Source organism: Homalodisca vitripennis, unplaced genomic scaffold, assembly GCF_021130785.1.
Source record: "Homalodisca vitripennis isolate AUS2020 unplaced genomic scaffold, UT_GWSS_2.1 ScUCBcl_3825;HRSCAF=9595, whole genome shotgun sequence".
NCBI lineage: Eukaryota > Metazoa > Arthropoda > Insecta > Hemiptera > Cicadellidae > Homalodisca > Homalodisca vitripennis.
This window is the reverse complement of record NW_025779956.1, coordinates 22,091-40,505: the sequence shown is the minus strand read 5'-3', so window position 1 is coordinate 40,505 and position 18,415 is coordinate 22,091. Positions and strand designations below refer to the sequence as shown.

Genomic DNA, 18,415 nt, shown 5'->3' with positions numbered 1-18,415 from the left:
ACTTAGTGCACTATCTAGAATCTGATACTGTCCCCAGAATGGACTCCTGGGATCCACAGTCATGTTCGTCTGAAGACATCCAAAGATCAGATTTCAGATGTTGCAATAAGAGGAAGGTGAACTGGAGCTAAACTTAACATTCACATTAATTCAACCCTACCCACCAGTTTCTCAACGTGTAGAAAACTTAGTTTGCTACACCATGCTTAGAGATTGTGTCTAAAACACTCAATTGTACACCTGATGAGACATTGAGAAAACCTCTTTTACCTAGATTAGACTATTATTTTGTAGTCTAGGTGTGTCTGACGTAGAAACCATATAAGCAGTACGTTTTTGAGCGTCTTTGTCGCCGATTTTTTCTTTGGATTTCTTTAGATAAATATGAATCCAGATTCCAGGCATCTGTGACAGCTTCGTATTTAAGACACTGCATTAAGAGCAAGGTGAACTGGAGCTAAACTCAACATTCACATTGAATCAACTCTTCCCTCCATAGCTACGTTATGTGTAAACATCTTTATATTTGATGCTATTTACTTATACATACTCCTGAACTTTGATTTGAAGATCAAAATGTTACAAACCAGTTCCTTGTGAGATAATATTATGCATTTTCCCTTGTATCAACGACAGTGTTACGTTATGGTCCTTGTCAGCTTCAACACGATTATCTGATAAAACAAGTAGTTAAACTAGACATGGTAACAACTTTAAGTCAACTCACAGCTAAAGCTTGAACAGTAGCTAGATAGAGCAGTGCAAGATCCTTGTCATCACAAGACAGGCTCAGTCCTGATACCTGAAAAAGAATGGTTACAAGTAGTGAACACAAAAGAAAATTAAAATAGAGATAAAATTATGAATAAAAAGCAAAGTTTAAAATACTCAACACTCTGTTAACCTACACTATGATTGAGTGCGTACTCTTAGCCTGGTATAATTCAATTGGAGGACTGGCATTTTAAGATGTTTGAGGATAAACTGAGTATTCTGAGGTTAAGTACGGGATACCCCAGGGTTCGGTACTTGGCCCATTTCTTTTCATATTTATGGTAAACGATTTGGTTTCCTGTGAAAGCTTGCAATATATCATGTTTGCTGAAGATGTCACTTTTGCCACATCACACTTATCAATCGCTTCCTTGCAGGCAGAATCAAGTTTGACTAGGGAATCATAATCACCATAATCGGTACCACCATAACTAATCATGTGCATTCCATTTTTGCTGGTGCAGATGTGACGTGTTGTTTTTTGATCTTCTAGCTGTTGGTGTCAGGTATGATGTACTTTTTTTTTTTTAAGTGACAGTCCATTACCGTACATTGCAGGTTTTTAAGTACATGTTTCATATATTAAGTTTTTTACACCCAAGGAAGAGGGTTGTTTCAATTCTCAAAACGTAGTATTATAAAACAAACTTTAAAAAAAGTTTCTGCAACCTAAAGTGGACAGATAACTAGAATTCTCTATACTGGGTAAGAAAGATTGCAGTGCAAATGAAAAGGTCTAAATATGTGTACTTTCAAATGATATGTGTTTGATTCTAGAAGGCAGTTTTCTGATTGTTCAAGGATGTTTACTACTTTAATGTTTATAGTTGGGCCTGTGCAGTGACAGATCATGGCAACAGTTCTTAGGCATAGGTTAAGTTTTTAGGTATTAAGTCAATAGAAAACTATAAAAATATTCAAACTAAAAATCAAAGATCATTTAATAAATTTACAACTGCATTCCTTATCTGAATTTAAATGAAACCAATTGTGTTTAAAATTAAATTTAAATTTGTATTTTATCCGATTTTCTCTAAATAAGTGTACATTTATATACATATGTTGTTTCTCTGTTAGTCTAAGATCAATTGTATAATTTTAGTTTTATAAAAAAACGTAAGTAAATACATTAACAGCATTTCTTGACTGTATTTGTCCAAAACAAAATCTCAAACTAACAACAACCTACATATCAAAAGAGCTAAGCAAAGGAAATTTTGTTCCTCTAGCGATTATCCTACGCCTCACACTGCTGTCCAGACCCAAGAAATGATTGAATCTTACGAATGGGAAGTTTTGGATCATCCAACATACCTCATCCTACTGGATTTTTTTGAGACTCTACCTTAACTCATTGTCATCTTGAAACAGCTGTCATCCCAATTTTTCATCACGTAAAAATCATGGCTGTAAAAAGAATGAGGAAGCAATTTTCACTAAAAATGATCACATGTAAAATAATTACAGATTTATCTGTCTTTTCCAATATAAAATGCACAATTTTCTTTGCACTACTACTGATTTAAAAAAATTACTCAGTGCACTGTACAATGTTATATATCTAAAACTTTTATGTTTTTTCCCAAATAGGAGACAGATACAGCATGTAATTTACAATAATTAAGATTTTATTATAGCGAGTAATTTGATTTATAGTTACCATGCATTAAAAATCATTTCAATAACAAATCCTCAGCACTGGTAAACTCGTATTGAATCGGATGACGTACCTACAGATTATCTTGCTGCTTGCCCAAGCATTATCTTGGTCTCTATGTACCAGACAGTATCAGGAACATTCTAAACTGTCTTTGTAAAATGACCTAAGCACCATCAGTACTTTATTCAGTTGATTATTTTATCCTCTTAACTCTAGTTACAGTGGTGTTGTCAGTATTCGAATTAAATACGTCTGTTGACACGTGTCACACTGACTGATTCAGCTGATTTGTATTCCTCATACCTCTCAAACCTTCTGAATTATTACTATTTCTGAATAATAGTACTGTCAGTGCATAGAGGAATCTTTGCCATGCATTAATTTACAAAGAATGCAAATATTGAATAAACCATTCGTTTTTTAAACACAAGTAAACAAAAGACGTCACAGTGCGGCCTAGCATTTTGAAAGTTAAAGAAGTATAAAAATACATTCTAAATAATTACTAAAATAAAAAAAATATTCTCCCAACCAAAAATTGATAGCACCACCTTAAGCCCAGACTGTACCAACCATGCCTCGTAAAGTAGGGTCCGCTAAGGGAGACCTGTTGCCATGGTGGTCCGGCCAGACATGCAAGTCCTTGGTGAGCAGATCTACACTGTCTAGTCCTGCAGAGTTGGCCAGACTGTCCAGCAACTCGTTCAGGTAAGTTACTACATGCCTAGACAACACATTACTGTATTTTTACTTAAGAACAAAACCATGCTTATATCCAGACAACTTGAAGTTTGAGCATTAGGAAACATTTTGATCATTTTAAAATGGCTACTATTGATCTATCTTAATAACAATAATAACCTTACAAATGTATAAACATGATAGCAGATACAAGAACAAGTAAAAAAGATCTTGAAATCATGTTAGATCTCGCTTTAGTTTAGAGCCTATCTATTTGGATATGTTTTGTACTTTGACCTTCCTACTGGCCATCTACTAGAATCTAGTCAGTGTTTGATGTTACCACATATTAAACCAACAATTCAAATATTAACCCAAATAATTTTATTATGTGTGTTCTTAAGGAATAGTGCTGTCAAAACAGGTAGTTAAAATTCAACGAATTGATGGTAGTCAGTGTTAACAAATGTTTAACATGAAAGATTGTTTGGACTGCTGTGTTGAGATTGAGCTTGTAATGTGAGCCAACTTCCAATTACCGTCTCAGTAGGAATTTTCAGTTTGCGAGAATAAAAGCACGTTACTAAAGAGATCAGATTTTTTTCCATATTAAAAATATTCTGCCAAACAGCTGCAATAGAATATTTCTATACTGGCTATCAACTAATTCTGTGTCGTTTAGGTTTAACTAAAATAATTATTGTGGCATTTACTTGATTGTTTGGTGACGTATTTGTAACAATTTTGAAGGAGGGAACGTATTAGTTATTTAAACCTGTGCAGTTTATTTAAAATTTGTGCTGCTGTTTTTGGTGCAAACAAGGTCAAATTACTAATGAAACTTTATATTTTGACATTTCCGTGTTTTATTTAACTTTTTTACGCTATCCATCAGGGCATAGTAAATGGTTTTCTAAATAGAAGCATATTTTTAAATTTCACGATGGTTTAACATTTTTTTTTGTAAGAGGTGCACTAAAAATTACCATTCATCCATTACAACATACATTTTTTAATAATTATAATACAATAAATTATGACATAATAATTAGAAAATTATTTTCAAGGGCCAATGAAAAACCTTGAGTTTTTGTCAATTTGAACACATTTTTTAATATAAAAATGTTAATTTCATATTTTCATAAAATTTTAAAAAGGTCTTACTTTTAGATATATTTACTAATTGTTGGGTATCTTGATTTATTCAATAACAATTTTTTTTAGGAACTAGGCAACTCAAAAGCAATGCTAAATCTTGAATTATACCACCCCATTCAGTGTAGACATTCATAAAATCTTATCTTTACCCTACTGATTCATACAAATCTACCGAACTGTTTTTTAGTGTTTGAATATAACTTGTAATTCAACAAAACAAATCTTAAGTTTTCGAGTAAAAATGCTGATTTAAAAATACTACACATATCACAAAATCACACAAAAAACAGTTAACCATACAAGTATTTTGAACAGTTTGTTTTCAAGATAAGAACATAAAGCTGTCAGCTACAGCAAAGATCTCACATGTGAGGCGTCCGAGCTCGCAGAGAGGCAGTGGCTGGATGAGTGTCAATGATGTGATCTAGGAGGCGCCCCGTGGCACTCTGTCCCCCCTCACTCAGCCACAGCCCCCGGCACCATGGCGCTGTAGTATGGCCCCCACACCCCCGGCACAAACACCGGCCCACGACTGACAGCCATGTGACACGTAGAAGTTCCACATATCAGACCTGCCACATACTCTTATAAGATGTGAGTTACAAAGTTTCCCAATTGGGGCTGTGAAGAAAACATTTTGGACAGTAAATTTGGGTCACCCAGATAGAAAGAGATATAGAGCGTAAATCTATAGCCTAGGAGCCAAGAGTCAATAAGGTCAAGGTTTTCCTGGGAATGGTAATTTGCAAAAATATACTGCCTTAGAACACAACCTGGGTTTTCTTTTAAATCAAAAGAGAAATTTTGCCTATGAAGAAAATCGGTAATAAGGCACTATAATTTTGGTGGAGTTGAAATGGTGCCATTTAGAAAGGTTACAAATATGAAACGATCATTTACATAGTATTTCATTTTCTGCTTTGTATCCTTGGTGGAAGTAAGTTGGTTTTAATGGAAAAGACATATTTTGTATACTTCCACATAAAATTTATTAAAATAGCGCTTTCGCCGGTTAAGGCATCATCAGTTTGACATTGTTTACAGAAAAAAATTTTTAATAAATTTTTATGTGGAAGTATACAAAATATGTCTTTTCCATTAAAACATTTACATAGTAGACAATAAACTTTATTTTTACCATCGTTCACTGATACAAAAAATCAGTAACACTACGTTTTGAGATCTGCAATCTGATCTCTTCTTCGGTAAATAACTAACCTAATACATAATTACAAACTAGGTTTAAACTAAACAAATCATAAGGGATCACTACTGGCTGGTTTTATACCTACCAGTTGAACCCACCACTGGGCACAGCAAAAACCGATGTGCCACTTCAATCTGGGCAACCTTATGGATGTCCAGTAGCGGCACATCACTAACCGCAAATGTTGAGATTCTGGGGTTCATGGGCAATTCGATAGGTCTAGTCTACTGTGGAAGATGACTGTTGGAGTTGGTGGGGTTTGTTCCCTTACCTCAGAGGCTCTTGTTAACCTCAACAAGGGTGTGCCACCCCCTGCTTACTTTGACTGGAGAGGCTGGTTCAGAGCTGGCCTCGCCCTCCTTCCGGGATGACTTTGAGATGTAGTGCCCTAATTCTTCCTCATGGATCTCGATAGGAGGCGGCCCCTACCCCCTAACCTTACCCAACCTGAATATCCTATCACTCCGGAAGCAGCGCAAAGGTTCTTACAGGACTAAGTGCAATTTATAAGCTTCTTGTCCTAAAGAACAAAAAAAAAAAAAAAAAAAGCAAATCATACTTCAGCGTTGTGACATGCAAAAATCAGGAATCATAACCGCCATGTTATGTGTCAACTTCACTAACTCTAAATCATGCACTTAATAAAAAAAGTTTTTAAGTTAGTGAAGTTGACACACAACATGGTGGTTGTGATTCCCTAACTTTCGTGTGTCACAACGTTCTGGTATGATTTGTTTATTTTAACCTAGTTTTGTAATTATGTGTTGGTGTTGGTTATTCACCTGAAGAAGAGAACAGATTGCAGATCTCGAAACGTAGTGTTACTAATTTTTTTTGTATCACTGAACGATGGCAAATGTCTGGAAAAATCCTGTTTCGTTTACAATCCTTCCATAATCAAAAATAAAATTTCAAAACAAAGAATGCTAATTTTGGTGCGTACTAAGTGTGGATGTACTTAAGAATCCATCAATTGTATAAAAAGTATGATACAGCAACGGTCTCTCCTTAACTCTCTCTTCATGGCATCACAACTGTTCTGAGATTTTATGCATTAAAAAGCTTGGATTCCGTGTGTGATGGCTTCTCTGAACACATTTCCGTTCTGTGTACTGGTACAGTAAAATCTGCAGCCTGGCAGGTGTTGTTTGTAAGCAGGTCTTTACTCCTTGTTATTTTTTTTTCTCATATCATATTTTCTCCAACTTGACAAGCTTGAAATTGGACTTTTATGCATAAAACTGATAGCCATATCTTCATCAGACAGCTAGATAAAGATACTGAACGTCATCACTTTGAGGGTCTGAATTAGCTGCAACGCTGATTTAAACATTTATTTGTGTCTAAGTTAGATTTAAGTCTTTCAAGCTGAGCTGAAGTCAAGAATATGAGTTGAGAAAAATTATCATTTAATATTTATACCACGTCTGATACCTTATTTCAACCTCCACAAACATTAATGCAGCTGATGATCAATATGTTGGAGAAAATTTCTCTATCGGTTTTCTAGAACAGCAGGCTATGTGGTTATACGATGCAAACTCGCTCTCATGGCAACTACAACTCAATCCAAATTTGAAAAAACTGACTAGTGTTCAATTCAAAATTCAAATCACTCATACCGAGAACGATCTATAAATATTTTAATTTAAGAATTCATTTACCCTAACTGTAAATTTGAAGTTTTTCTCGAACTTCCAGAGGCATTGTGAATGACTTATCTATAAACAAAGGAGCAAGAAAAAGTGCTATACAAATAATGAACAATTGTGTGACAATATAACAGGAATGTTACAAACTCATTCTCACCAGAAATGCAACAAACTAACTGAAACATTTTGACACTGGTATACGGTCTCTTCATCAGGTGTAAAAATCTAAAATATGTGGTTAAATAAACACACGTTGGTTAACAGAGCAACAAATAAGGTGCTGAACATGCCAAAATCAAGCTACACAATTGAAAAGTGTACATCAAATCCACAACCAATATCAATGAAACATAAAACACCCAAAGAATCAATGACACGTAAAATCAGTCCACAAACCAGTAGCAGAGACGACACAGGTTGACTGGGAGTCTGGGTGGCATGGCAGATGTCTGCAATCAAAGTGCATGACTGCATGAAAGGTGAGAATGAGGCAACCAGTCAGTGACAGTTTCATCCTGGTTTTCTCCACAAAACAGTTCCATAAGTCCAGAACTTAACGCTAGATGTTACCTTAATACCTGTCGATTTATTTATGTTCTCTAGTTAATTTTTGTTTACGTTATTAGAAACCAAAATTATCTTATTTCAAGATTTGGCTCTCTCAAGGTTAGGTTAATCTGCTAGTTTTAATAATATTATACAGCCTTAACTAGTTACTCCTCAAAGTATTATAGTTTCATAACACATTTTTTATGATTTTCAAATTGGTTGTATTGCACAATTTTTAATATTTTGTCCTACCTACATATTTCAGAAAAAAATGAAATGCCTAAAACCGGAAGTTGATTACAATGGTCGGAAGTAGACACTTTTTTACCAAAGTAGACTTTTCAGACCACATATATATATTTTTTTGATCTGGCCGACAATCCAAATGCTATTAAGACATCTGGAATAAATTAGTCCGGAAACAGATAACATGGGCCAAAAATAGACTTTTGATTGAAGTAGGTTACTCAGACAGCCAATATATATATACCTTATCATATAACAAGGCAAACTCTACTATGGTGTATGAAAATAATTTATTAAACCAGAAATACTTCTTCACACATCAAACCTGACTGAAATAAGAGCCCATAGAAATTTTGTTTGAATTTTGAATCTTTTCATAGTTAACACTGATATAATAGATACCATCAACGAGTCCACTTGTGATTCAAAATTATTATAGGACTCCATCAAATTACATCATGTTTTTCATTTAGACTACTATGATAGACTTAGTAATCCTCCACTCTGGCCTGGAATATTTAAAGTGTTACTGACATAGTTGGAGCTTTTCTTTCAACTATTATGGAATGTTGCAGTGAAATTTGTGTATTTCATTGGTACTCATAGAAACTGTTTCACTGTCTGACTTCAGGTCCCAATTATTTTTTAAGTGGATAAGGCAACTGGAGTACCTTCCTGACCATCACTTATTTTCATAAGCGTTCCATTAAGCCACTTAACAAAAACATGTCTATGGTGTACTTTTATTCAACTGGAAATCATATGCAAAGCCTCGGATAACTGCTAGTTATAACCCTAAAGAATTCATCAAGAATAATGAAATGATACATAACATTTATGTTTCTTCAACAATAAAGAATGAGAGACTCACCTAGCCGAGAACAGTAGTCCGTGGACTTGTTAGAGTCTGCAGTGCAGCCAATCATACCCAGCCCACCAGCATGGGCATCGATGATAGAAGTAGCAACAGGTGTACCAACCCGCAGACCCAGTTGTTCGGCTGCCTGACTGTTCAAGCCAGAGCCACAGGGGGTACCAGGTGCTAGTACTATGCTACCTGTACACAAGTATTGACAAAATAAAAAAACATTTTTTTCAAGAAGAATACCGCTTCTTTTCTTTTTTTTTCAACAAATTGATTATTTATTTACATACATATTTTTTTAAGAAAAGGGACAAAATTAGTATTCAGGCTAAAAATTAAGGTCAAGCCAAACTACAATGGGAGCAGGAACAGGCACATTATAGTTACTATAAAATTACATGTTTACATGTGTGTGCCGACACTACAGCAATGTGTACCATACACTGTGGTCCAAAGCAGTAGTGCTTTAGCGTTCCGCTGGGTTTGCTGCTTGCTTCATAATTCCACTCACAGCTAGGCTGTAATTCAGCTCACCATGATGTGTTAAATCGAGAACATTGAGTTCTTACGCTTACCAAACTATTCTGTCAACTCTTTTACCACCATGAGCCGATTTAATCGGCCACCAGGTTTGATTCAAAGTCCGCCACAGGCTGTTGTGCTCGGCTTAAGTATTAAGACTGAGAAATACCACAGGCCGATTAGATCTGCTTTGTGTATATTTTGTATAACACGATTATGTTTTACTGATAAACGTAAAATTTCTACCAATTACAAAATTAATGTACCTAAAAGTGACAGAACAATGAAAGACATCAAGTACCTTGAGATGTCCCTCATAGGGAACAATGTTAAACCTCATGCACTTATACACCTTTATTTTTAATCGTAGCTTTATGGGAGATGTCTATTGTCTATTGTCTATTGATGTCTTCATTGTGAAGACCTTATTATACGCATCCAAACACTTATTTAATTTTTTACAATATTTTTATTGATTATTCAGAAAAAATCTCTAAACTGTTTAGTTTTGTACTTTTGTACTACAAAACTAAAAAGTATTTGGATGCATATTAATAAGTTATGTATCTCCCATAGCACTATGATTAAAAATAAAGGCATAAAGGTGCACAAGTTTAACACAGTTCCCTACAAAGAAAATTTCAAGGTTGTTTCTCTAGAACCAGCTCTTAAGCATGCACAAAACAAGTGACAGTAGATGACTTGCGTTATCTTATCACAACTAAGCTCCAATTTAAGATACTATTTTTATATGGTTGGAACCTCTAATGTTTTGGACACAAATGATAATTTTTGGAGATTAACTGTACAGGAGTCTTGGACTGTATAAATGATTGGCAGAGTATGGACATCATGCAAGTCAGCTTAAAAAAAAAATAATTGAAGCTGAAAACCTATCCTGCCCATTCAAAAAACATAACGACAGAAGCAGAACTACATATTCTAGAAAGAAGCTGAGTTGCTGTTTATATACTGGTATCTACGTCTCGAAATGGCATTTTCGATATAAATGTGTACTATTTTATTGGCAAAGAACTCAAAAGTAAAATTCAAATTCTTAAAATAATACAAACCACAGAAAACACAATTGTGCAAGAAAAACAAAAGTTTGAAGGTTATTTTTGACGATGGAAGGATTGTGAAGGAAACAGGATTTTTCCGGACATTTGCCATCGTTCAGTGAAACAAGAAATCAGTAACACTACGTTTCGAGATCTGCAATCTGATCTCTTCTTCAGGTAAAGAACTAACCTAATACATAATTACAAACTTAGTTTGTACAAACAAGGTATTAGGTTAGTTCTTTAACTGAAGAAGAGATCAGATTGCAGATCTCGAAACGTAGTGTTACTGATTTCTTGTTTCACTGAACGATGGCAAATGTCCGGAAAAATCCTGTTTCCTTCTCAAACAAAAGATGATTAAAACAAATTTGATTAACCCAATGAGGTAGTTCAATTCAGGTAGTAGTTCAGTCTTTGCAGGCCTGGTGGCAGGCGGCAACAATTAAATGTGGTATAGTCAAGAGCTTTACCCTTGTAACATTTTTCTAATTGTGATAAAACTATAAAATTTAAATCTCAACGCCAATGTAAACAGGATGTTTTGAAAAAAATATAATACATTATATTGTTATATGAATTTTATCCTAATTTGCATTAAACATAAATGTTCTTTTATCATATTTTAAATTAAGTGTTAATTGGATACAAATTTGTAGATATGTTGAAGGTAAAGTGTTCTTTTAGTGTGCTTGATTTTAATTGAATGTGAGTACTTATATTTTTATACCTTTTTGAGTAAATGCAGTGTTAATACACACATTTACGTACAAATCAAAACAAAATTATAAAAAATTAGCCATTAAATAACAAAGTTATGACATTTTATAATAACTTATACAAATTGCTAAAAATGGCATGGCAATTTTGAATACCGCTAATAAAAATAACATTGGCACTTGAATACCGCTAATAAAAATAACATTGGCACTTGAATACCGCTAATAAAAATAACATTGGCACTTCTGACTAATACTCAAAAAAGTCTGGTACTGAAAGGGTTAAAAATGTTGTAAGAAAATACTTCCTTATGTATAAAAGTAATTTAAAATAAAAACAAGACCAAAGAAAAATATTACTTTAATGAATTATTTATACCAGATTATTCAACACTTTATATGAATAAATATATAACACTTTGTCAACCTCAGAATCATGTTTCATTATTACATGCAATGTAAACAGACTGTTACACAATACAAAGAATTGTTCCAAAACAAATAACAAATGAAACCAAGAATAAAAAGAATAATTAGACGGCCACCCTTAACAATTTAAAATATTTTAAATAACATAATATGAATATACTTTTAAACACTTTTAAACTTTTTATTTTTCTTACACGATGTACATTTCGGAATCAATGATTCCATCTTCAGGTACAAAATAAGGTTAAGTTAATTATAAAAATAAATAATTAAAATCAATTTGTCATGTGTTTTTTACTACCTTGGTGGCTAAATTTGTTGTATTTAATTTTATGTGAGATCATTGTATATTGTTTAAAAGTCTATCGAATAATAAATTTTTTGTTAGAAAGTCTTTGTCATTTAATAATATATTATGATTAATTTTGGCACTTTTGTAAATTTCAAAATGTTCTAAAGTGGATAATAAGCGGACTTTTTTTGCTTGTGTGTAAAATTTCAAGATTGTTTTCGATGTTAGTGTATGTATGGCCGGTGTTATTTAAATGGTCTGCATATTTTGAATTTGATGATGTTTTCAATGCTTTTATGTGTTCATTAAATCTAATTTTGAATGATCGGCCGATTTGTCCAATATAGTGGGATTGACAATCGTTGCAATTTAATTTGTATACTCCACTATTGTTTGAATTTTAAATTTTGATTTTGGTTTGTTGAATTGCTTTTGTTTTTTGATTAAAAGTCCAAGGTTGTTCGATGTTTTTAAATGCCAATTGATATCCTTGTTTATAAAATGATATCAATTAAAATATTTTGTTTTTGTTGTATCTAAATACTTAGATGAGACATTTCAACATCATGTAGTAAACATTCAAAATTATACGATATATACGGTCAAACGCATCAGTCTCGGGCTGCATTGTGCAACCAGCGTGTGTATTTACCTCAATGGGTTAACCATGTGAAGGACAGCCAGTGAAGAAATAGCACATACCTCAAACACCATGCAGCTAAAGGGAACTCACAGCACAGGTAGGAATGGACTTATGAATACCTGCAAGAATGGTTCACCTATTTTTCTACAGTCATCCGCCAGTAAATCTGACAGTCCCACTTGGGTGAAGAACTGCTTGTTCCAGCCTTGTGTCCCCTCTCCGCTGGCTTCGTACGTCCACTTGCAGACCACGGAGCAGAGTGATCTGTGTCACAACAGTACAACAATTGGAGATCAGTTTACATAAGTTAGTCCACAAAGTAAGTTCCATTTGGTTATATAAAGAAACGTGTCCAAAAACAGAACAAATATTTATTGTACAAAAATCTACAATTCTTAAATTACTTTTCTACGGAATTGTGTAGTCACATCCTGTGTGTAGTCTTTTTTAATCCTGAGGGACAAAGACGGTTTGTCCCCGCACTTAGTCCTAAAAAGGACCTTTGCCCCTCCCTTACTTATATTTGTGTCCTCAGAATCTGAGACTTTTACAGAAGCCGATCAGATTTGACGGCTCCTATTCTCTGATGTCCTTGGGACTGAGGAGATATGTTCCAGGAATCTTTTCTGAATTTTTGATATGGCAGGACAATTTAACCAAATATGCTCCGCTGATTCCTCCTCTTCTCCGCTGAGTCTACATTTGTCAGTCTGGCTAAAGCCCACCCTCATAAGATGTTTCCTTAGGGGGCCATGTCCTGTCGACATACCTAATATCATTCTTATACCCTCCTTACTCTGATCTAGGAGAGATGCCCACCCTTTAGCATAAGGAGAGATAAACATTTTAGATTTGTCTTAACCCTGAGGCTCTATTCCAATTACAGTTTCTTATCCTCTTTTCCCAATGTTTTACAAGAGCTTTGCTGTTGGAGCTATCTCACAACCTGGCTCAGACCCCACCATAATGGCACATGTCATAGTGTGGCACAATTTTTTGTATGCCTTCTTCATATAAGGTTGCTGCCTGTCTTTTCAACCAGGTTGATGTTCTTTCTGCTCATCATCATCGTTGAGGTGTTGACCACCAAGGAAAGATTTCAGGTGTAAGAAGAGATGAAGGTCACTAGGAGCAAGATCCAGGCTGTACAGAGGATGGTCAAACACGTCCCAGCCTAATTCCTGTAGGAGTTTTTTTGTCACAGTGTCAAGGTGAGGTCGGGCATTATCGTAGAAAAACATCAACACTTTTTGACAGTAATCCTCAGTGCTTGTTCTGTATTGTGTGGTGCAATTTCTTAAGAGTCTTGCAGTAAACATCTGCATTGATTGTTTGGCCTCGTGGTAAGAAATCAATCAAAAAATGTCTTCTGTCTCAAAAACAGATGCACATGACTGTTCAAGGTGTCAAGATTTGCTTGGACTTGACCTTTACTGGGGAATAAGTAAGCCTCCATTCCATCAATTGTCATTCAGGGGTGTCTTAAGATACCCAAGTATCATCCCCTGTGACTATCAGAGAAAGAAAGTCATCACCGTCTCATCATAGCATGTCAAAACTGAAGTGCACTGCCCAGTGCCCATCCATTGTTTTTTTTGTGTTGTTCAGTAAGAATTTTGGGTACCCAATGTGAGCAATGTATTTGAAATTTCAGTTTTTCAGTAATTTTATAAATTAGTGATCGTGAGATTTGTACAAATTCCTCAGCAAAATTGCACTAATTGTAAACTTTCTCTTCAATTGTGTGAACCAGTCTATCAGTAACCAAAGACGGGCATCCACTTCGTTCTTCATTGAGCACTTTATTACGTCCTTCATTGAACAATTTGATCCATCTTCTAACTATTCAATCACTCATAGCATTTTGTCCATAAACTTCGCAGATTTGCAGAATTTCAATTGGTTTAGCTTTCTTTGAATTCAGAAAACAAGTCATATATCTGATTTTACAAGTAACAGCATTTTCCATTAACACTGACATAAAGAAGCATTTACAAAGATCATTACAAACATACATTACAAAGATCATTGTAAGTAGCAATCTCAAAATTGTGTACGTTTCTTCTCCTTGAATCAGGAACTGCGATCGCAGTGGTGCCGCGGATAGAACTAGAAACAAAACTTACTTTGTGGACAAACCTTCTATATAGCTTTAAACAAATATATTCACTGGTGAGGCTTTACAGAAATATTAAGTTAGTTTTTCAAATAAAGAATTTTTTCATATTTATTATAATTTTAATCCTGTTATAGATGTATGATTAGATTTCAATACATTAAAAAAATTCAAATAAAGTGGGCAAATTTCTTTATTTGTGAAGTGGTAGTGTTAGTTTATTTATTTTCAGACTTTAATCATTATTACTTAACTACCAATACATAATTTTATTTACTTTTTAATATTAATAAATTGATATCAAGAACAGAGATCATTTTATTATGACTATTTTAGTACCAAATATGTTGTTAAACACATAAAAAGGCCTATTTTTCTTAGATTTTCACAAAAATGCATAATTCATAGTTCTGCCAGGTTTTCAGCATTACAGATTAATTAAGGTATTCAACTTTATGGCTTTTAATTTTATCCAGTTCTAGAGAGTTTTTTTTTATAACTTACTAACAAATTCAAAATGTCCACAGTATAAACAGATTTGCGTACTTCCTTTATCACTTTTTAACTTTAAATTTCATACCTCGATTCAGCCCCGGTGGATTTCCACGTGAGGAAATCTGGAAGGTCGTAGAAAGCATCCACATTCCTCCATGTCTCTGGTAAATTCTTTTTCAGCCACATCAGTTTCGGCACTTGCATCTCCAGTGATATCTTGCCTCCCACAGACTGCAACACTGGATGTCTCGTAGCGTTAACAGCCTCTGCCTCTTTGTCGGCACGATGGTCCATCCACAGTATTACATTCTGTTGAGTTTCTCCTGTTACAGATTATTTCCTTTGCATGAGTGTCAAACTAACACAAAGTACAAGCATTGACTTATATATCATACTAGTGATGTAAAAATTTCCAGGAATTTATACATTGCCGGAAATATTCCCAAAATTAATAAGTTTCAGGGAATTTACGATTTCCTCTTAAAAGTATAGGTCAGTGGGCACCTATACTAGTGATTTGATATCTTCACTATTTGTTCAGATCAGGTCTTCCAAGAAAAAGAAAAACACTTTATTGGCTATTATTAAATTGTGCTCAGTAAATGAGTGTAGGCTAGTTGTTATGTGTTAATAATTGTTTTTCATCATCATCATCTTAAATCGCATCATGTCCAAACTGATTTTCAGTTTCTTCCATGATGAAATTTTTGCCATGGCATATAACAATCTTTGTTATTATTTGGCTTTATTAATGATCATTTAGAAACCTATTGAGGTTTGAAAGCTGTTTTAAGACAAAATAAAACCAATTTAAATGAGTTATTTCAGAAATTCCCTCATTTTGGGAACTTATAAAGCCTTCAGGAAGTTTCCTGGAAATATTCCCATTTATAAATTTCCTTCCCACTGAAAATAATCCCAGCTCACATCACTATACTACAGTAGTTTAACTTTAGTAGACCATGTAGCCTTGCAAGCTGTGTTCCTAACCAAGAGAAATATTTTGTGTGTTGTCTGAGAAATGCAATGTTTCAAACAAACAGTTCATATTTGACAGATTTACTAATAATAATTACTAATATCAGATTATAACCAAAATATAACAAACTGTAAATTTTACATACATGAATTTTAGGAAATTCCACGAATAGACAAAAGGCACGGACCTTAATTGCTATATGCGATACAAAGCTTCTGGCAAGAAATGCACAAGTTTTGTATACTACTTATGTCTAAATGGGCACAAGAGCTCTCATGAGCGGTGTTGTGACTCGTGCCGGACAGCCGATTATGAGAACTGGAAAGTAATGTTGGAGAGTAAAATTATCAAGTCTAAACAGATCCCTGTGCTCGCGATCAGTGTAGGACAGCTGTGTTCGCAAGAATTGTAAAGCAAACATTGAACATTAAAATTTAGACTCTAAACATTGCCGAGATATCATTTTCATGTATAAACAGATTTTGTGTTAATTTCTGCAACAACCAGCGACAGCGGCTTTTGTGAATTCTTGCCATACTCCAGTGATTAAAATTCCACATTCTTGTACACATCATGTGACAGCAGCTACACAAGTTCTCTTGCAACTTTAATTGCCAGTATAAATGTAGCTTAATAAGTGCTGCTCCAGCTATGACAGCATTCATATGCACCCTTTTATCCAGTATTATAAAATGAGACCAAACAGTTCTATATGTACCAGCATATGATCCCTGTATGCTTGACTGGGATGCACCATGTTTTACAGTGGAAAGTCTCAAGCTAAGAAAGTGTCTAACATTACATTTCAAAGAACAATAAAACTGAGTGAGCTAAAAATTAACATTTGCTCTTGCTGTAATATCCCCTGTGCCCAAGTTATCCAAGCATTTCAGATATATTTTGTAGTGTTTACCTTGCTCTGAAATGGCATGATCAAACCTCATCACCTCCATCACACAATAGCATATTATGTCAGCTCCAAAAGATTTAAATCCTAAAATTTTGTCATTCAAGCGATTCAAAATTGTTTTTCAATACATATGCAGTATGTGCGAACTAAAACCTAAAACAATAATAATAAATGGAGAAAACATATATTCTTACGCTATTTTTACAACATAAAAATACTTTACCACCAGGGCTGATAGAGATTGGAGATCCAGTCTTGTCCAATGCCACCAGAGAACAAGTAGCATCAAACCCCACGCCTTTAACAGAATCTGCTGGAACTTCAGCTACCACCTCCTAAGGGTGACATAACAATTCATTCATATTGAAAATGGAGTATTATTTATTTTAGCTGTGTAAATAAATACCAAATCATAAACAGTTTCTGACTTATAAAGTGTGATCAGATTCCCAAGAACCATCATGGTTTTTGAAAACTTTCAATATATACTAGCAGGGGTGCCCAGCCCCCCCAAGGGCAATGGCGCATGCCCCCCCCAATCCAAGTGTAATGCCCCCCCCAAAGTACCCCAATACCCAACCCTTTAGTTTTTAAACATTAGTCAGTGTATGACAATAAAATTCACATCTTACATTCTAATCTTCCAAAGGACATCATTTACCTTTGGTCTTTGTGAGGAATTCTTTCTGTTTTCATTATTGTAAAAAAATATATACCACTGTTTATTTTTTTTTTAGAATAGAAATAAAGTATCTTTTTGAATTTTGATATAATTTTTGACACTAGCAGTGCACCCGTTCTTTGTACGGGAGGACTAAAAAGTAGTAAACAATTATTATAGTTTTTAATATTTATATGTTTATCAAAGTACTAGATTACATCAGGAATAGCTACATGACAAATATTTTAATAGGATATTAAAAGGTCAGTAAGGGAGGCTTTGCCTTTTAAATGTTAAGGTTACTTATAAAAAGTTTGAATAATATATCATTGATAATTCTTTATTGCAAAAGAATATTGCATAGCAACTTTGATAAACATTCATACAATTTTGGAACGTTTATAAAAAGTTAGATTCCAGCCAAAAAACCAAAAAAAGGATTGAAAAAGAATTGAAGAACTGAAGGTTAAGGTTATCAAAGGTTAAGGCAATGAAATAATAGCACTTCAATCTTCCAATGTATATGTCATTTTTAAACACTTTTATTTATAAGTAATTATACTGTAGTTCCAATAGCAATTATAGTCACTAGTCTAGTATGTTGCTGTCATGAAAACAATGAGATACAATTTACAGCTGATCATACAATACAATCCAAATAGTACAACATATTATAATCCAAATAGTGTTGTAAATTTTATTTCATAAAACGGCATGTATTAAAAAGTTTAATAAATGTATTAATTTAATTTTGTTTCTATTATGGTGGAGGCATCATGTTTAACAATAACCAGAG

At 34.0% G+C, this 18,415-nt stretch overlaps 1 protein-coding gene across 1 annotated transcript in view; it reads right to left on the bottom strand.

The window, feature by feature from the left end:
* Positions 1-703: 703 nt before the first annotated feature.
* The window catches only part of LOC124372701 (FGGY carbohydrate kinase domain-containing protein-like), a 29,076-nt gene continuing 11,364 nt past the window's right edge, over positions 704-18,415 (bottom strand). The window contains 8 exon segments of the mRNA XM_046831113.1: positions 704-802; positions 3,008-3,158; positions 4,640-4,746; positions 4,748-4,845; positions 8,799-8,984; positions 12,595-12,722; positions 15,155-15,392; positions 17,182-17,293. Coding sequence (XP_046687069.1) covers positions 719-802; positions 3,008-3,158; positions 4,640-4,746; positions 4,748-4,845; positions 8,799-8,984; positions 12,595-12,722; positions 15,155-15,392; positions 17,182-17,293 — 1,104 coding nt within the window. The 3' untranslated portion in view covers positions 704-718.